Source organism: Heterodontus francisci, chromosome 27, assembly GCF_036365525.1.
Source record: "Heterodontus francisci isolate sHetFra1 chromosome 27, sHetFra1.hap1, whole genome shotgun sequence".
Classification (NCBI taxonomy): Eukaryota; Metazoa; Chordata; class Chondrichthyes; order Heterodontiformes; family Heterodontidae; genus Heterodontus; species Heterodontus francisci.
In genome coordinates this window covers 18211213-18232741 of record NC_090397.1, presented here as the reverse complement: position 1 = coordinate 18232741, position 21529 = coordinate 18211213, and the positions used below count along the sequence as shown (strand labels likewise).

Below are 21529 nucleotides of genomic sequence, written 5' to 3'. Positions count from 1 at the left end.
CCTTGCTGAGAGGAGGCTCCCAAGGTATGGAAAGTGATCAACATTGTCCAGTGGTTTGCCGTGGATCTTGTTAGTCAGGGGGCATTGTTGCGCTGCAGGAACAGGCTGGTAGAGGACCTTTTTCTTCCGGATGTTTAACTTAAGGCCCATTCTTTCATACGCTTCCATGAATGCATTGACAAGGGCTTGAAACTCTGCCTCTGAATGTGCGCGTATGCAAGCATTGTCAGCATACTGCAGCTCAATGACAGGTTGGAGTGGCCTTGGTTCTGGACTGGAGGCGACCTATTTACCAAGGGGATAGCACTATAACAGGGCCTTTAAGAGCCTTGGAGTTTGTACCCAAATGCGCAGTTGTTCCAGGTTCAATAAAAGTACTGTTATCTCGGAGTTCCAGCAAACAAGTGATCCCAACAATCTCCCGTGTGAGGAATCAACTAGAATTGAAACAAAATGTGTGAAGTAGGAGCTAAAAGTTGATTTTGGTTTTCCTAAAACAAGCCAATAACTGGAGGGCTTGATTCAAAAGCCCAAATGATAATGGCACTTCATCTGAGGCTTGTCGATCACTTTATTGCATCTTTTCGGAAAACTTACATTTCTTCCTTGCTTTGGATATGCAAGTGGAATGATTTGCATTGACTTTGAGTGCAGCAGTCATTCCTTTATGTATTGGACATGCTTTTCTTTCTTTTGCTCTCAGTGGATTTGGTTGGTCCCCTGTGAGGCGAGCTACTCTTGACGATTGCATGGGTGTAGTCACCCTTTAAGTCAGTAGGTGTGCATGTATGTGTTGGGAAGGAGGAGGGAGCTGTGCAATTTATTTAACATTTTTGATATGTTATGGAAAAACATTACAAAAGTCTGCCTGCATTTATTTATTTCCCTCAAATTACTTTGCGGATTTTATTTTCTCATTCCAAAGGTTTGTAGGCAAAAACAATTCTGATTTAGAGATCCAGTTTGTATATTAAGTTGAATTTCTTTGGACCACAAGCTTACAGATGAGCATTAAATAAACTGGTCCATGTCTGTACTGACTGCCAGAGCAATCCAAACCAAATCCACTATCCTGTTCTGTGCCCTCATGATAGTTTCCGATGCTTTAAATGTTTGTTCTATCTCCCCTTAAAAGATGCAGTGATCTTCCCTATGGCAAAGCATTCCATACATAATGAAACAAGTTTACCTCAGCAAAATTGTATTGAGAATAATAAATATTTGGCATGGGGCACAGTAAACTTTATCAAGTGGTTACAAATTCATGCCATGAGCAAGGGTATATATCATAATTAGTTGCTTAGCTCCTGCTGAATTTGTTTGAATATTTTCTGACCGTATCGCAACTGACTTTTGAAGCAAGTTTTTGCTTTTTAAATAACTTTTGGATTTGTTTCCACCTACAGGACAATGCCACAGAAAAGGTTGAAAAGGAGGTAAGGTCCAATCCAGGAACCAGAATGCTGTCAAATTTAGCCGCAGTGACTGGGATAGAATATTGCACATTAGAATCACTTTTTTTTTCTCCCAGTGCTAGCTGATTATTTGTACTAAAAGCAGACTTTGGGAGAATGGATCTGAAGCTTCAGTTGGATTCGCACTCCACCTTTTCGAGTTGAAACGGTACAATGAAAAACGCTCTACAGGGAATGTTTGGCATCTAACAAGGGGGAAAGTGCAATGACAAACTTCCTCCTTGGGACTTGTTTGCTCGCTGCTTCAGGCTGTGCCCTTTTCTAATCTAAAATCAGGATTTCAAATTTCACTAGGGTTTTAAAAAGAATCAAAAAAACCTAACTGTAACTTCTGGACGAAGTGCAGACACTTTTAATTTCTTCCCAGTTGCTACATATGGCGAATCAGTCTCAGTTTAACTTGATACATTGTAATGGTCTTTCTTTAATCTATATCTTTTCTTTTCAGTATCTTTTACAGTGAAAGTTCATGAATTAAGATTTGTGAACATTAAATATGAATTCAGTGTTTAATATGAAACTGATCTCAAATATTGAAAATTGATTGATTTCTGCTGCCAATTTAGGATACTAATCTTTTGGGGAATTAAGGCTGGAAAGTTTTATTTCAATGCACCAAAGCTTGCTACATAGAAGATCTTAGAGACGAGATTAGCCCCGTGATCACATTGTTGATAATCTTCATGCTTGCGTGTACATCACATGAAAGAGAACCTGTATTTTTACGTGTACGAAGATGGGAAAAATTCTAGATTATTCTGTAACATCCTAGTCTTAGTTTCAGAAGGCATAAAGAGTTGCATATAGATAATAGTAAATTGCTTGTAAATATTTCTGCAGATTTGTAATATATTTTTATACTTTAAATTGTACTGTAGATTTCAATTTTGGTTTACCTTTTAGAAGCATGGAAGCAAATTTTGAAATGTATATATTATGGTAGAACAAATGTTGAAGGATAATGTAATTTTCTTGAGCTGCCAGAATAACTGTTAACAAAAGCCCCCCACAAAAAGCACCTTTCCTAATTATAAATATAAATGGCATTTGCAGTTTACTGCAACTGCCTATTACTACTGCTAATATCTTAATGTATTGTGCAGGATGTAAACAGCATGACTTCGATTGTGTCTTTAAACTGTACAGATGGTTATTAGATTTCCTGGACAGAAGCGGGCTTTTTAAAAAAGCCTGTAGTACCTTTGTTTCGCACAGTTGTAAACCCTTCATGCAATGTATCCTTACCTGAGCACTTCGCCTGTATCCATTGCTTCGTTCTGCGTCTTAAATCAACTTGCTACTGCTTTTTCGCTACTTTTTTATAATAAAGTATGAAATTGAAGATTTTGTTTCCTGTCATCTTTAGTTTACAGGTAATCGTGATTTTTATATATGTATATATTTTGATGGTATAATTGATTTATACAAATAAATGAAGACTAGCCCATACAAACCATGGAATGCATGTTATTCTATGAAAAAAGAAGCCCTTACATAAAATGAGTTAGAATTTACAGCACTGAAATCGGTCATTTGGCCTTACTGGTCCATCTTTATACTCCACCCGAGCCTCTCCCTTCATCTCATCCTTTCAGCATAACCTCTTCCTTTCTTTCTAATGTTTATCTAACGTCACTGTTACGACCAGGTGAGAAAGGTGTCTAGGGGTCTTTTTCAGCCTTCACCTGGTCTTTTTGTAACAGGGTTTTATTTTTAAACAGTGTTTTGAGCTCCCCCTTGGTGAATCCTTGTTCACCGCTTTCCAATTATGAGGCAAAGAAACGAGCACAAACAAGTTTTCTCAGGTTTAAAGCAGAAAAGTGAAATTTATTCAAACTTAAACTCTAATTCTGTTAACGTCTACAGATCCATGCTGCGCCCCACACTAGCATGCATACGCGATGCGCATCTGTTAATAGAGACAGAAAAGAGCAGACGAAAAATCAAGTGGAGAGGTTTGAGGCAATCTCTGAAGAGGGTTTTTTTTTAAACTGTGCTTCGAGCTCGCTGTAGGGTCCTTGATTTTAGGTAGTCTTTTTGTTGGTGCCCAGTATTCTTCTTAAACCTTGTGCATTGTAGGAGACTTTTCTCTCTTGGGGTTCATAGGTCTTCAAATGGTTTCCAAAGCTGGTGAGAAAGAGATGAGCAGACGAGAGAGAGGCGGCAGCAAACCAGCTTAGAGAAGTCTTTTTCCAGTCCAGAAGCAAACAGCTTTTCTGAATTCAAATTATCTGTGGCAAATTCAGATTCAAGAAACTCCTACAGCCAGTTAGTCACGAGACTAAACTGGTCTGACTACGTCTGTTTGTGTTTTCGCCATCTTAGCGGTTAACCTGGAATGCTAGCGCCTCCACCTTAAACGCCTGGTAATCAAAAGTCCATTGTGGATTAAATTGGAGCAGGGAGTGGTTCCTTTGTTCCAACACTGTCCGCTAGTATGCAAAAAAGGACTTTCTGGCGAGGGGCCTGGCAATTCCTTGTGATAGGCCCTCTTCTTCCCAGCAACAATTTTAAGTTTTAATGTTCATGTGAAATTAATGTCTCATTCTTGGCAGGTGGGGGCCTGCATAACATCACCTTAAAGGAATCAGTGACTTATCAGTTACGAGTTTATGAATGTCGTCATTATGACACTCATTGTGTTCAGTTGTTCCCCAGTGAATACTTAGGAACATAGCCGGAGTAGGCCATTCAGCCTATCAAGCCTGCTCCGCCATTCAGTGCGATCATGGCTGATCATCCACTTCAATGCCTTTTTCCCACACTATCCCCATATCCTTTTGTCATTGGCATTTAGAAATCTGTCAATCTCTAAACATACTCAATGACTGAGCTCCCACAGCCCTCTGCAGTAGAGAATTCTAAAGACACTCTCAACCCTCTGAGTAAAGAAATTTCTTCTCATCTCTGACCTAAGTGGCTTCCCCCTTATTTTGAAATTGTGTTCCCTGGTTCCAGACTCCCCAACCAGGGGAATCATCTTACCTGCATCTACCCTGTCTATCCCTTTTAAGTAGGTTTCAATGAGATCACCTCTTATTCTTCGAAACTCTAGAGAATACAGGCCCAGTTTCCCTAATCTCTCTCCATAGGATAGTCCCGCCATCCCAGAAACGAGTCTGGTGAACCTTCGTTCCACTCCCACTCTGGCAATAATATCCTTCTTACGGTGAGGGGACCAAAACTGCACACAGTACTCCAGGTGCGGTCTAATCAAGGTTCTATACAATTGAAACAAGACTTCAAGTTTAAAAGTGCAGCGGCGGCGGGAAGGAGCGAGACTGAGTGAGACTGGCACAGGGAGTGGAGTTTTGAAAAAAAAGTCAAGTGACATCAGAGGAAAGCTGCAAGGTGATTGGTGAGTAACCGCTGTTAGGGAATAGCTCTAAATAGCTGGCTTAGTAAATAAGCGAAGAAAGGTCTACAGTTTATTTTCATATATAGTAAGTAGTGTTTTTTAGGGAGCTGTGTAGTAACGAGGGCCAGGGAAGAAGGGCCCTAGAGTAATTGATATTCATCATCTTCCAAAAGGTTTAATTTAAACGGTTAAGTCATGGCAGGAGAGCGCAAAGCCGTGGTGTGCCCCTCGTGCTCTGTAGGAAGCCGGGAACAATTCCAGTGCCCAGGACCAGCATGTGTGCGGGAAGTGTCTCCAGCTGCAGCTCCTGGAAGCCCAGGTTTTGGAGTTGGAGCGGCGGCTGGGGACACTGGAGCATCCGCGAGGCGGAGAGTATTGTGGATAGCACGTATAGAGAGGTGGTCACACCACAGGCTCTGACTCCAGAGGCAGGAAGGAAATGGGTGACTACCAGGCAGAGCAAGAGGACTAGGTAGGCAGTGCAGGAATCTCCTGTGGCGATTCCCCTGCAAAACAGATATACTACTTTGGATACTGTTGGGGGGAATGGCCTCTCAGGGGAAAGCAGCAACAGCCCAATTCGTTGCACCATGGTTGGCTCTGCCGCACAGGGGAGGAGTAAAAAGTGTGGGAATGCAATAGTTATAGGGGATTCAATTGTAAGGGGAATAGATGGGCGTTTCCGTGGCTGCAAACGAGACTCCAGGATGGTATGTTGCCTCTCTAGTGTTAGGATCAAGGATGTCTCAGCTGTTACAGGACATACTGAAGGGGGAGGGTGAACAGCCAATGGTTGTGGTACACATTGGTACAATCGCTGTAGGTAAAAAAAAAAAAGGATGAGTTCCTAAAAGCAGAATATAGGGAGTTAGGAAGTAAGTTGAAAAGTAGGACCTCAAAGGTAGTGATCTCAGGATTACTACCAGTGCCACATGCTGGTCAGAGTAGAAATAGGATATATCTGATGAATACATGGCTGAAGCGATGGTGTGAGGGGGAGGGTTTTAAATTCCTGGGACATTGGGACGGGTTCTGGGAGAGGTGGGACCAGTACAAACTGGATGGGTTACACCTGGACAGGACCGGGACTGATGTCCTGGGGGAGTATTTGCCAGAGTGGTTGGGGAGGGTTTATACTAAAATGGTAGGGGGATGGGAACCTTTACAAGGAGTCAGAGGAGGGGGGATCGAAGACCAGAACAAAAGACAGTAAGGGGAATAAGAAAAGTGATGGGCAGAGAAATCAAGGGCTAGAATCAAATAGGGCCACAGTGAAAAATAGTGGGAAGGGGACAAGTAATGTTAAAAAGACTAGCCTTAATGCGTGGAGCATTCGCAATAAAGTGGATGAATTAATCGCGCAGATAGACGTAAACGGGTATGATCTAGTCGGGATTACGGTGACATGGCTGCAAGGTGACCAGGGATGTGAAATGAACATCCGAGGTATTCGGTATTTCGGAAGGACAGACAAAAAGTAAAAGGCGGTGGAGTTGCATTGCTGGTTAAAGAGGAAATTAATGCAATATTAAGGATATTAGCTCTGACAATGTGGAATCTGTATGGGTAGAGCTGAGAAACACTAAGTGGCAAAAAACATTAGTTGGGGGTTTTAGATAGACCCCCAAACAGTAGTGATGTGGGAATGGCATTATCAGGAAATTAGAGACGTGTGCGATCAAGGAACATCTGTAATTATGGGTGATTTTAATCTGCATGTAGATTGGGCAAATCAAATTAGTTACAATACTATAGAAGTGGAATTCATGTAGTGTATACGGGATGGTTTTCTGGGCCAATACATTAAGGAACCAACTAGAGAACAGGCCATCCTAGACTGGGAATTGTGTAATGAGAGAGGAATAATTGACAGTCTAGTTGTGAGACCCCTTGGGGATGAGCGACCATAATGTGATAGAATTCTTCATCAAGATGGAGAGTGACGTAGTTGATTCTGAGACTAGGGTCCTGAATCTTAGTAAAGGAAGCTACGAAGGTATGAGGTGCAAGTTGGCTATGATGGATTTGGAAATGTTACTTAAAGGGATGATGGCAATGGCAAAGAGCGCATGGATGAATTGCAACAACTCTTTATTCCTGTCTGGTGCAAAAGTAAAACTGGAAAGGTAGCCAAACCATGGCTTACAAGGGAAATTAGAGATCGCATTAGATCCAAGTAAGAGGCATATAAATTTGCCAGAAAAAACAACAAACCTGAGGATTGGGAGCAGTTTAGAATTCAGCAAAGGAGGACCAAGGGAGTGACTAAGAAGGGGAAAATAGAGTATGAGTAAGCTTGCGGGGAACATTAAAACTGACTGTAAAAGTTTCTATAGGCATAGAACATTACAGCGCAGTGCAGGCCCTTCGGCCCTCGATGCTGCGCCGACCTGTGAAACCATCTGACCTACACTATTCCATTTTCATCCATATGTCTATCCAATGACCAATTAAATGCCCTTAAAGTTGGCGAGTCTACTACTGTTGCAGGCAGGGCGTTCCACGCCCCTACTACTCTGAGTAAAGAAACTACCTCTGACATCTGTCCTATATCTATCACCCCTCAACTTAAAGCTATGTCCCCTCGTGTTTGCCATCACCATCCGAGGAAAAAGACTCTCACTATCCACCCTATCTAACCCTCTGATTATCTTGTATGTCTCTATTAAGTCACACCTCCTCCTCCTTCTGGGAGAGGTGGGACCAGTACAAACTGGATGGGTTGCACCTGGGCAGGACTGGGACTGATGTCCTGGGGGAGTATTTGCCAGAGTGGTTGGGGAGGGTTTAAACTAAAATGGTAGGGGGATGGGAACCTTTACACTGAGTCAGAGGAAGGGGGGATCAAAGCATATGAAGAGAAAACGATTGTTGAAGACAAATGTAGGTCCCTTACAGTCAGAAACAGGGGAATATATTATGAGGAACAAAGAAATGGCTAACCAACTAAATGCATACTTTGGTTCTGTCATCATAAAGGAGGACACAAATATCAAACCAGAAATGTTGGGGAACACAGGGTTATTGAGAGGGAGGAACTGAAGGAAATCAGTATTAGTCAAGAAATGGGATTGAAGGTCGATAAATCCCCAGGGCCTGATAATCTACATCCCAGAGTACTTAAGGAAGTGGCCCCAGAAATAGTGGATGCATTGGTGGTCATCTTCCAAGATTCTATCGACTCTGGAACAGTTCCTACAAATTGGAGGGTAGCTAATGTAACCCCACTATTTAAAAAGGGAGGTAGAGAGAAAACAGGGAATTACAGACCAGTCAGCCTGACTAATATAGACCAATCAGGCAGTGGGGGAAATTCTGGAGTCCATTATCAAAGATTTTATAGCAGAGCACTTGGAGAACAGTGGTAGTATCGGACAGAGTCAGCATGGATTTACGAAAGGGAAATCATGCTTGACAAATCTACTAGAATTCTTTGAGGATGGAACTAGTAGAGTTGATGAGGGACAGACAGTGGATGTGGTTTATTTGGACTTTCAGAAGGCTTTCGACAAAGTCCCACAAGAGATTAGCATGTAAAATTAAAGCGCATGGGATTGGGGGTAGTGTATTGCGATGGGTAGAAAATTGGTTGGCAGACAGGAAACAAAGAGTAGGGATAAACGGGTCTTTTTCCGAATGGCAGGCAGTGACTAGTGGGGTACCGCAGGGATCGGTGCTAGGACCCCAGCTACTCACAATATGTATTAATTTAGATGAGGGAACTAAATGTAATATCTCCAAATTTGCAGATGAGACAAAACTGCGTGGGAGGGTGAGTTGTGAGGAGGATGCAGAGAGGCTTCAGGGTGATTTGGACAAGAGTGAGTGGAGGAGTAAGTGGGCAATTGCATGGCAGATGCAGTATAATGTGGATAAATGTGAGGTTATCCACTTTGGTAGCAAAAACAGGAAGGAAGATTATTATCTGAATGGCTATAAACTGAGAGGGGAATAGGCAACTGGACCTGGGTGTTCTCGTACACCAGTCGCTGAAGGTAAGCATGCAGGTGCAACAGGCGGTAAAAAAGGCAAATTGTATGTTGGCCTTCATAGCGAGAGGATTCGAGTACAGGAGCAGGGATGTCTTGCTGCAATTATAAAGGGCCTTGGTGAGGCCACACCTGGAACATTGTGTGCAGTTTTGGTCGTCTTATCTGAGAAAGGATGTTCTTGCAATAGAGGGAGTGCAGCGAAGGTTTACCAGACTGATTCCTGGCATGGCAGGACTGATTTATGAGGAGAGATTGAATCGGTTAGGATTATATTCGCTGGCGTTCAGACGAGTGAGGGGGGGATCTCATAGAAACCCATAAAATTCCAACAGGACTTGACAGGGTAGATGCAGGAAGGATGTTCCCGATGCTGGGGGAGTCCAGAACCAGGAGTCATAGGCTAAGGGTATGGGGTAAACCTTTCAGGACTGAGATGAGGAGAAATTACTTCACCCAGAGAGTGGTGAGCCTGTGGTATTCGATACCACAGAAAGCAGTTGAGGCCAAAACAGTGTATGTTTTCAAGTTAGATATAGCTCTTGGGGCGAAAGGGATCAAAGGATATGGGGGGAAAGTGGGAACAGGCTACTGAGTTGGATGATCAGCCACAATCATAATGAATGGCGGAGCAGGCTCAAAGGGCCGAATGCCCTACTCCTGCTCCTATTTTCTATGTTTCACTACTCCTGTAGAGTCCTCTTGCGATAAAGGCGTCGGCGTTACCATTAGCCTTCCTAATTGCTTGCTGCACCTACATGTTAGTTTTTAGTGACTTAACGGTCCTATATAAATAAGATGTTACTGAAGAAAACCTGTGGAGCTAAAACAAGAATGATTAAAATTTGAAAAAATAAAGAATACTTCAAGCAATTCAGATTTTTAAAATGCAGATTTGTAATCGTTTTGTTATGGTTATCACAAAACAAGGGCCCTTCCCAAAATTGAAAGCAAAGTCAGACTGATTTTCACCTTTGCAGAGGTGGATGGCTACCTGTGTATAAACAAAACTAATGAAGATGAAGGATTTGTGAGCTGCCACAAACCCAAATAAATATTTTGCAGAAATGAACATTAAGCTCTGTGACTGTAGAGAGGAGAATTCTTTAAAATTTTGCACAATTGTTCTGATTTTTAAAGGTAACTGCTAAAATTCCCAGATTTTAATTGAGAGTGTTTTTAATTTTTTTAAAAGTTCCTTGCTCTGAATTTGTTCATTTAGGTCAAGATGCTAAATTCTTCATCTCGCTCAGGGAATTTTTGAGATGAATGCCGAAGAAGAGAGTGTGAAAATTGTTTGGACCCGCTTAATGCAGTATGTTTATCAGGAGTCAGGACTGTCTGCTTCAACAATGAAACTAGTCTGTAAACTGAAAGTAATGCCAGCAAGCTGTGCAAAGGAAATTATTTCATACCTGTGGCATAATATTTTATTCATGGATATTTTTGGCCACTTGAGTTTTCATCTGATTAAAATAGTTGGCAGTGGAGCCAATTTTTTTTATTCCTTCATAGGATGTAGGTGTCACTGGCAATGCCAACATTTATTTCCCATCCCTAATTGCCCTTGAAGGTGTTTGTGAGCTGCACCAAGTTGAATACAACTGAGTGGTTTGCTAGGCCAGTTCAAAGTCAGCCATGTTGCTCTAGGCGTCGAGTCACACAAGCCAGACCAAGCAAGGACAGCAGATTTCCTTCCCCAAAGGACATTCCCGAACCAGATGGGTGTTGATGACAATCCAGTAGTTTCATAGCCGCCATTACTGATTCTAGCTTTTTATTGAATTAGTTGAACTTTTTTCCCCTGCTGCTCTGCAGGAATTTGAACTTGTTTCTGCATATGTAATCCAGGCCTCTGGGTTACTAGTCCAATAACAACTGTTATCCTGCGGTACTGCTTGTTCATGTTTTTAAATCATTTGTTCATGGGATGTGGGTGTCGTTGGCTAGGCCAGCATTTATTGCCCTTGAGAAGGTGATGGTGAGCTGCCTTCAACCACTGCAGTCCTTGGGGTGTAGGTACACCCACAGTGCTGCCAGGAAGGGAGTTCCAAGATTTTGACCCAGTGACAGTGAAGGAACGGCGATGTAGTTCCAACTCAGGATGGTGTGTGGCTTGGAGGGGAGCTTGCAGGTGGTGGTATTCCCATGCATCTGCTGCCTTTGTCCTTCCAGGTGTTAGATGTCACAGGTTGGAAGGTGCTGTCGAAGGAATCCTGTTCAGTTGCTGCAGTGCATCTTGTAGATGGTACACACTGCTGCCTTTGGTGCCATTATTGCCGACAACTCAAAGTCTGTACCAAGCAAATGTTTATGACTTGAATCTACAACAGGTATTTTTAAGAGCACTGTCCCTGAAATTATTTATGGGTTTCACTGAGTGCCACAGAAGAACTTCAGAGAAAACCTGGAATATTGAGCTTAAAAAGGAGCCTAATGGGCTCTAATCTTTTAGTTACATCATCAAAGGTGAGATTTTTTATGGCAAACTGAGGTTATCAATAACATTATTACTTACCAACTTTAGTTAAACTAATTATCAAAAATACTGATTTTAACTGCACACCAAAGTTGCCACTTTAAACTACTCCATAAGCTGACACAAGGCAGGCTAGGAATGAGACAGGCCAAAAATTGATGGAAAACTTCTTTGTTACGTGGTTGCAGGACTTAAGGTAAAATGTCAAACAGATCATTTGAAAGCAGAATTCCAGTGTCCAATTTACACTTGAGCCTACAGACATCTTGCTCAAAATCAGGACTGTTCTGCTCATATCTACTAAAATGGAATAGATTTTTAGTAGAGTTGAGCAGCAATCTTTGATCTGTTGGAAGTGTTTAAAGCAGTTATTGGAGAAAGTAGAAATAATTTTGAAAGTGTCAAATGGCACAGTGGTTCTTCAAAGGACCATACGTAACAAAACCTAATGTTGGATTAGCAGGCAAATGTGTTGTGTGGTGTTGTCATGGAATCGTATTTATTTTCTCCTCAGATTAAAACAGTGTACCTTTAAGACGGGGAGAAGTTTTGGATTTCTGAGGCACAGTGTGCCAGCTGCGCCTGCTCCTAGGCCACAGCAGGAGTGAGAGGTCTCATGGTGTACTGTAACAATTTAAATGTGGGTTAAAAACTGGCTGAAAGCAGTTTTTGAGAGACTCACCAGCAAAGCATGCTACTGAAGAAAAGAGCTTTCTATTTCTCTCAGTAAAAATTCTACAAGGAGCTACAGGCTGAGTTAATTGCCTAAGAGAGAAAAAACCCTTTGCATAGAGTGTTTGTATTGCTGAAGTAAAGGTTCGACTGTGAGACTGTCAGTTTTAAAATTCAAGTAGACCTGTTGCTGTGCTCATCATTGAAAGAAGTGTTTGATGCCTGCTGCAGCCGAAGTGTTTTGAATGCTTATCTACTAAGAGACTATTTCATCAAATCCGTGTGGAGATTTTGAGTGGCGTTTGATTATTTTCACATTATAATACCTCACCCATCAGGAACGTATCCCACAAAGACTTGTATGGCAATTATTTATTTATTCTTAAGAAACTGCTAATTAAAAAAAAACACCACTTCTAAAACCGGTTAACTGTTAGTTTTGTGTTTGTGTGTGTGAATGGGGGAGTTAGGTTAAAATAAGAAGTTATAAGGTCTTGAGACGTAGGTTTATCTTAATAGTTCTTAAGATTTAGTGTTTAATAAATAGTTAATTTGTTATCTAAATATACCTGGCTTGGTCTGCTTTATTCTTTTGGCCGGGGGGGTGGTGGGTTTAATTTGGCTGTTTTCAGATTGGGTGGAAAAACACCAAAAACTTTAATAACATGCTGCGACCTGTGGAGTGATGGGACTGAATTGACAGTGCGTTGCTGCCATTGCAGATACAGTCCAAGATGTGATGGTCTGTGCTGACTTCAGCCAGAGCAACAAGTAGCTCCAGCAGCCAACAACATAGGGAGAGGAACAAATGTGATGGATATTAATTGAACTCTTCCGGAAGTGCTTAAAAACCATGATTATCTCGAGGTCTATGAAGATGCTTAGATGTCAGGTGTCTGTTAAAGATCCTATTGGTACAATTCAAAGCAGCACAGGGAAATCTCCTGCTGCCCTGGCAGCATTGTTGTGGCTCAGTGGTATCTCACTGAGTCAGGTCATGGGTTCAGATCCAGCTCCAGAGACTTCAGCACAAAATCTAGGCTGACCCTCCAGTGCAATACTGAGGGACTTGTCTTTTGGATGAGATGTTAAGCCAAAGCCCTGTCTGCCCTCAGGTGGGTGCAAAAAATCATGGCATTGTTTTACAGAGCTGGAGAGTTCTCTCTTATGTCTGTTATTGTTTATATCGTAACCAAAATCATTAAAACCTATTTTCTGGTTATTAGCATTGTTTTAGTGAGACCTTCCTATGTGTAAATTGGCTGCCAAGTTTCCTACATTACAACAGTGACCACACATCAAAAGTGCATCATTGGCTGTAAAATGTCTTGGGACATCCTGAAAAGCAATGTATAAATGCAAATTCTCTCTATTCATTTTGAGTTGTCTTCTCATTATGACCCAAGTTATAACTTATGATAACAGTCGGCGAGACATCGGCCGTCTCAATTTCTCTGCCCCCCTCACTCACTCTAACCTACTCCCCTCTGAACTTGCCGCACTCCATTCTCTCAGGTCTAACCCCGACATTCTCATCAAACCTGCAGACAAGGGTAATGCTGTTGTCTTGCGTACCGACCTCTACCTTGTAGAGGCTCAGCGCCAACTCTGAGACACTTCTTCCTACTTCCCCCTGGACCATGACCCCACCACCGAACATCAAGCAACTGTCCACAGGACTGTCACTGATCTCATCTCCTCTGGAGATCTTCTCTCTGCAGCTTCCAACCTCATAGTCCCGCAACCCTGGACATCCAGCTTCTACCTCCTTCCCAAAATCCACAAACAGGACTGTCCCGGCAGACCTATTGTTTCAGCCTGTTCCTGCCCCACTGAACTTATTTCTTCCTATCTTGACTATCTTTTCTGCCCTGGTCCAGTCTCTTCCCACCTACATCCGTGACTCTTCTGACGCCCTACGTCATTTTGACAATTTCCAGTTTCCTGGCCCTAACTGCTGCCTCTTCACTATGGACGTCCAATCTCTCTACACCTCCATCCCCCACAGGACAGCAGTTTGAGGGCTCTCCAATTCCTCCTTGAACAGAGGCCCAACCAGTCCCGATCCACCACCATTTGGTGCCTGCCTATTTACATCCTCTCCTCACTATCCCAGGCCCCAAACACTCCTTTCAGGTGAAGCAGCGATTTATTTGTACTTCTTTCAATGTAGTATACTGTATTCGCTGTTCACAATGTGGTCCCCTCTACATTGGGGAGACCAAACGCAGACTGGGTGACTGCTTTGCGGAACACGCTCAGTCCGCAAGCAGGACCCTGAGCTTCCGGTTGCTTGCCACTTCAACACTCCCCCCTGCTCTCATGCTCACATCTCTGTCTTGGGATTGCTGCAGTGTTCCAGTGAACATCAATGCAAGCTCGAGGAACAGCATCTCATTTACCGACTAGGCACACTACAGCCTGCCGGACTGAGTTCAATAATTTCAGAGCATGACGGGCCTCCCATTTTACTTTTATTTTTAGATATTTTTTTCTTTTTCCTTTTCTAATATATTTTTTTGTTTATTTTATTTTATTTCATCTTAGTTTGTTCAGTTTGCTTACCCACTGTTTTTTTTCATGTTTGTACTTGCGGCTGTTCAATTTTCAGTCCATTGACACCCTATCTGTACTAATGCTTTGTTTTTCAACACACCATTAACATATTGTTTGCCTTTGCTCCATGACCTTCTGTTCAGCTATTCTGTGACCTTGTCCTGTTTACACCTTCTCCTTTTGTTATCTCTTGCCTCAACCCCGCTTTACTTGCTTATAACCTTTTACATTTCTAATATTTGCTAGTTCTGAAGAAGGGTTACTGACCTGAAAAATTAACTCTGCTTCTCTCTCCACAGATGCTGCCAGACCTGCTGAGTATTTCCAGCATTTCTTGTTTTTATCCCATCCACCACCACCCTCCTCTGCCTGGCTGAACTTGTTCTCACATTGAACAACTTCTCCTTCAACTCCACTCACTTCCTTCAAGTAAAAGGTGTTGCTATGGGTACCCGCATGGGTCCTAGTTATGCTTGTCTTTTTGTGGGATATGTCAAACGATTCTTCTTCCAGTCCTAATCAGGCCCTCTCCCCCAACTCTTTTTCCAGTACATTGATGACTGTATCGGTGCCGTTTCCTGCTCCCGCCCAGAACTAGCAAACTTTATCAACTTTGCTTCTAATTTCCAACCTTCTCTCACCTTCACATGGTCCATCACCAGACATTTCCCTTCCCTTCCCTTCCTCAACTTCTCTCTCCATCTCCAGGGATAGACTGTCTACTAATATTCATTATAAGCCCATCGACTCCCACAGCTACCCTGACTACACTTCTTCACACCCTGCCTCCAGTCGGGACGCATTTCATTCTCCCAGTTTCTCTGTCTCCGACGCATCTGCTCTGATGATGCTACCTTCCACGACAGAGCTTCTGATATGTCTTCCTTTTTCCTCAACTGAGGATTCCCCCCCCACTGTGGTTGACAGGGCCCTCAACCATGCCCGGCCCATTTACCGCACCTCTACCCTCACCCCTTCCCCTCCCTCCCAGAACCGCGACAGGGTTCCCCTTGTCCTCACTTTCCACCCCACCAGCCTCCACATCCAAAGGATCATCCTCCGGCACATCCAGGGTGATACCACTACCAAAAGCATCTTCCCCTCCCTTCCCCTGTCAGCATTCCAAAGGGATCGTTCCCTCCGCGATACCCTCGTCCACTCCTCCATTACCCCCACCACCTCGTCCCCTTCCCACAGCACCTTCCCCTGCAATCACAGGAGGTGTAATACCTGCCTATTTACATCCTCTCTCCTCACTATCCGAGGCTCCAAGCACTCCTGTCAGGTGAAGCAGCGATTTACTTGTACTTATTTCAATGTAGTATACTGTATTCGCTGCTCACAATGTGGTGGTCTCTACATTGGGGAGACCAAACGCAGATTGAGTGACCACTTTGCTGAACACCTCCGTTTAGTCCATAAGCATGACCCCGAGCTTCTGGTTGCTGGCCATTTCAATAACCACCCCCCACCCCCCACCCCTGCCACCTTGCTCTCCTCCTGGGATTGCTGCAGTGTTGCAGTGAACATCAACACAAGCTCGAGGAACAGCATCTCATTTACTGATTAGGCACACTACAGCCTGCCGGACTGAACATTGAGTTCAATCATTTCAGAGCATGATGGGCCCCCCCTTTTTATGTTCAGTTATTTTTTTCTTTTATTTGGGTATTCTATTTTAGTTTTTGTTTTAGTGTGTTTAGTTTATTTCTACTGTGCCTACCAACTGTTTCTGTTTTTTAAAATTTTTCTAATGTTAGTGCTCGGAGTGCTTTGTGCTTTACAGTCTACTCACACCCTCTCTGTACTAATGCTTTGTCTTTCACTACACCATTAACATACCTTTTGCCTTTGTTCCATGACCTTCTGGTCAGTTATTCTCTGTGACCTTACCCTATCAACACCTCCTCTTTTGTTTTCTCTTGCCTCACCCCCCTGTTTACTTGCTTAAAATCTTTTACATTTCTAATATTTGTCAATTCTGAAGAAGGGTCACTGACCTGAAACGTTAACTCTGCTTCTCGCTCCACAGATGCTGCCAGACCTGCTGAGTATTTCCAGCCTTTCTTGTTTTTATTTATTACAATTTATGATATCTTTTTTTGGTCTTGTTTACATATCTTAAAATTGCCGATGAGGGTGGCTGGCAAAAGAGTTGCATTAGATGTTGAAGCATTTTGGGACATGAAGTGATGCAAGGTGTAAATGCAAGTTCTTTGAATTGAATGAACGTCGGAGTAGATATTGGTTGGATCAGCGTGCCATGCAGGCCCCCTCCAGCCAAAAATGAGGCATATTAATTTTGTCATATGAACATTGATTTTAAACTGTTGCTGGAGTGAAGAAATGACTTGTTAAAAAAAATCGCCAAACACTTGGCTGGAAGGACATTTGCATACTAACAGACAGTGCTCGTGGAGACAAAGGGCTATTCCCTGGTCCACTTAACCCACAATGAATTTTGATCAGACAGTGAAGGCAAAAGGAAGAGTATTCCAGAGACTGCTAAAGTGATACAATCCACAACAGCCAGGACTGGTTAAACCAGCCGGTCACATGACTAACTGGCTGGTCCAGGGATTTTTGAACAAGCCGCACAGAGAGTTTTGAACTCAGGAGAAAGACTGTTTGCTCCTGGGCTGAGAAGACTTCACCGGTCAGCTCTCATCTCTTTCTCATGGAACCTCAAATCCACTGAAGACGTAAAGCACAAGAGAGAAAAGTCTCCTGCATCGAACAAGGTTTAAGAAGAATACTGGGCCCCAATGAAAAGCAAGATCTATCTACAATCAAGGGCCCTACAGCGAGCTCGCAGAACAGTGACCAAAACCATCTTCAGATATTGCCTCAAACTTTTCAACTTCATTTCTTCTGTTCTTTTCTGTCTCTATCTGCATGTGTGTATCGCATATGCATGCTAGCATGGGCACGTCGCGTATCCGTAGGCGTTAACTGACTTAGAGTTTTAGTTTAATAAGGTTCAACCTTCTTTAAACCTAAGAAAACCTGTTTGGCTGGCTTCTTTGCCTTATAATTGGAGAGCAGTGAACAAGGATTCACTAAGGGGGAGCTAAAAAAAAAAAACGCTGTGTTTAAAATTAAATCCTGTTATGGTAAGACCAGGTGAAGGCTGAGACAGAACCCTAGAACCCTTTCTTACTGGGTCGTAACAAGAGAGAGACCTGTACTTGCTATCTATCCACATAACAAGGTCTCACAAACAAGCAGGGCCAATTCCTTTGTAATATTAGTGCTAATCCTAGAATTTTAGAATGGTTACAGTACAGAAGGAGGCCATTTGGCCCATTGTGTCCATGCTGGCTCTGTGCAGCTCATCTAATCCCACTCCCCCACCTTTTCCCCATAGCCCTGTACATGTTTTCTTCAGATAATTATCTGGTTCTTTTGAAAGCTACACTCTCTCAGGCAGTGCATTCCAGATCCTAAACACTCGCTGCATAAAAAAAGTTTTTCTCATGTTGCCATTGCTAATTTTGCCATTCATCTTAAATTGGTGTCCTCCAGTTCTCAACCCCTCTGCCAGTGGGAACAGTTTCTCCCTATCTACTCTGTCCAGACCCATCATGATTTTAAACACATCTATCAAATCTCCTCTGAACCTTCTCAAGGGCAACAACCCCAGGGTCTCCGATCTATCCACTTACCTGGAGTCCCTCATCCCTGGAACCATTCTTGTAAATCTTTTCTGCACCCTCTCTAATGCACATCCTGGCTAAAGTGTGATGTCCAGAATTGGACACAATACTCCAGTGTTTTATAAAGGTTCAGCGTAACTTACTTGTTTTTGTACTTTATGTCTCCATCTATAAAACTGAAGATCCCATTTGCGTTATTAGCTGCTTTCTCAACCTGCCCTGCCGCCATCAATGTTATGTCCACATACAACCCCAGGTCCCTCTGCTCCTGCATCCCCTTTAGTATTTTATGTTGCCTCTCCTCGTTCCTCCTACCAAAATATGTCACTTCACACCTCTCTGTATTAAATTTCATCTGCCACGAGTCTGCCCATTCCACCAGCCTGTCTATGTCTTGAAGTCTATCACTATTGTCACGGAACTATGTATTTTCTCCTCTGTTTAAAATAGTTTACCTTAAGACAGAGTGAGAAGCTTCAAGACTGAGAATGGTGTGTGCAGCAGCTGCACCTGTTATCTCGGCAACAGCAGGAGAGTGGGGAGGTCACATGGTGTACCATAACTTTTAACTCTGTAAAAACTGGATGAAACCAGTTTTGAGAGACACACCAGCGAAGCGTGCTTGTCTTGAACGAAGAGAATTCTCTCAGCCGAAATTCTACAATGAGCCACGAACTATGTTAATTGCCTAAGGAGAAAAAAAAAAACCCTTTGAAGAGAACATTTGTATTGCTGGAATAAAGTTTTGACTGAAAGACTACCAATTTTAAAATCCAAATATAGACCTGTTGTTATACTCCTTGTTGAAAGAACTGTGTAATGCCTGCTGCAACCGAAGTGCTTTGAGCGCCCATCTGTTATAGACATTCAAATTTGCATGGAGACTTCAAGTGGCATCTGATTATTTTTACACAAGGATACCTCACCCATTGGTAACGTAACCCACAAAGACTTACAACCCAGTTATTTATTTATTCTTAAGTAACAGCTAATTTTTAAAACACCATTTTTAAAACTGGTTAACCATTGATTTTTTAATATACATGTGTGAATGGCAGAGTTAGAATAAATCAGAAGTTATAAGGTCTTTGGACATAAATTTATCTTAATGTTTAAGATTTAATTTATTAATAAATGGTTCATTTGTTGTTCAAAGATACCTGGTTTGGTCTGTTTTATTCTGGGGGTTAATAAAATGTTAAATTTGGCTAATTTCTGGTAGGTGGGAAAACTTTAATAATATGCTGCGACCTGTGGAGTATTGGGACTGAATTGACAGGGCATTACTCCCACCTCGGTCGTAACATGATCGTTGCAGTTCACAAAACTTCCAAGTTTTGTATTCTGCAAATTTTGAAACTGTGCCCAGTACACTCGAGTCTAGGAGATTTATTATAGATCAAGAAAAGCCCTATACCGATCCCCGGGGAACCCCACTGCATACCTTCCTCCAGTTTAAAAAACAATTGTTCACCACCAGTCTCCTGTTTCCTGCCGACTTCATATCCATGCTGCCACTGTCCCTTTTATTCCATGGGCTTTAACTTTGTTGACAAGCCTGTTATGTGGCACTTTATCAAACGCCTTTTAGAAGTCCACTTGCACCACATCAACTGCATTACCGTCATCAAAAAAACTCAAGTTAGTTAAAAATGATTTACGCTTCAGAAATCTGAGCTGGCTTTCATTGATTGATACACATTTGTCCAAGTGACTCTTAATTTTGTCCTCATTATACTATAGACCTACCACTGTACAAAACATCCTGAAGGTACAAGTATCTTTGTTTTGTCGAGTTATTTACAACATACATTATATTTTGTTGCCTTACTTCCTAAATTTGATTATGTATTTGCTTCAGATGCATGTTTCTTTTCTCCCCTCATGCTCCAAAACCTTTCCCTCAGTTATTTACATGATTTCTCCTCCTGTTGAGAAGAGCTCACTGGAATAGGAATGGACTGAGAGGTTCTTTTCCTATTGTTGAGTGTCCAATCAAGTAGGACTTTAAATAGGTGCTCATTAGTCATGGTCTAAGCCTGGCTATCTGACTGTAGCTGCAGTGTACGAATGCAGCATCAAAGTGCTTGACTGGAACCTCAGTTTGCATCACAGATACCTTATCCTAAATAACCCAGCTGAAATTTCTGTTTTATAGCTGAAACTGTATAAAGTATTGGGGATGGGAAAATCTTTGTGATTTTCTTTTCTGTTCTTTTCCCCCAGCACCCCACACCCCAGTACTTAAGGTTCAACTGTCATGATGCACTTTGTGCACTTTAGTTCCACAAAAGCAAGACAAAAACTACAACTCCCAAGATGTACCTCTTTCATACACAAGCAATCTACAAGAGCTAGGAATCCCCACTCTACAAGACTTAACTTGGAGACAAGTGGGAGGACAGGTTGATTAAATTAATTTCTATAACATGTATCAAAGTTAAGAGGTAAAGCTAAACCAATGCAAATTATTAGCTAGGTTGTGGGAGAATATTGTGTCTAGTTCTGGACATCTTATTTCAGAAAAAAAGGAAATAATTGCATTTATATAACACTGTTCAAGACCACCATTACAGTCAATGAAGTACTTGTGAATTTTAGCCACTGTTGTAATGTAGGAAAAATATTAAGGCCATGGAGATGGTGTGAATAGATTCATTAAGATAAAAAGAGGCTTTAGCTCTGTGAAGCTAAAGAATTTGGGGTCTGTTCATTAGAGCAAAGGAAGTTAAAAGGAAATTTGATAGAGGAGTTCAAAATTATGAGGCTTTGACAAGTTAAATTGGGGAAAAAAATCTATTTCCACTGGTTGGTGAGTTGGTAGGTAATTCATGGGTATAAATTTTCGATAGTGAAAAGAATGAAGTAAGAGATTTTTTTTATAAAGGGTTTTTTGGATTGGAATTGCCTACCAGAAATAGTATGAAAGCAGAATCTAAAACAGCTTTTGAAAGGTACGGGATAAATAGTTGAAAATAAAGAGAAAAATGGTATGGAGAAAGACAGGGTAACAGCATCAAGTGCTTTTATATTATATTTCAGGGAGCCAGCACAGATGTGCTTGACTAAATGGACAACTTCTGTGCTTTTTTTATTAATTCACAGGATGTGAGTGTCACTGGCAAAGCCAGTATTTATTGCCCTTCCCATATTGATCCCTTGTTAATGGTGAACTGCTTTCTTCTTGAATACAACTGAGTGGCTTGGTAGGCCATTTCAGAGGGCAATTGTCATGGGTCTGGAGTTACAAATAGGCCAGACCGGGTAAGGGCAGCATCCAGAATAAGGTGGGTGAGCTTGCAGCATGGGTTGGTACCTGGGATCTCTGTGTAGTGGCCATTTCG

At 42.2% G+C, this 21529-nt stretch overlaps 1 protein-coding gene across 3 annotated transcripts in view; it reads left to right on the top strand.

The window, feature by feature from the left end:
* aebp2 (AE binding protein 2) overlaps positions 1 to 2158 on the top strand; it is a 112286-nt gene extending 110128 nt beyond the window's left edge. For 2 of the 3 annotated variants that reach the window (XR_010977632.1, XM_068058944.1), the window contains 2 exons: positions 1407 to 1436; positions 1532 to 2158. Coding sequence is in view for 1 of the 3 variants with exons in the window: in XM_068058944.1 (XP_067915045.1) it covers positions 1407 to 1436; positions 1532 to 1541 (40 nt within the window). In the remaining 2 variants the exon portion in view is untranslated. Of the gene's footprint in view, positions 1 to 1406 lie in introns of all 3 variants that reach the window. The other variant, XM_068058943.1, reaches the window with a different exon arrangement.
* Positions 2159 to 21529: the final 19371 nt, after the last annotated feature.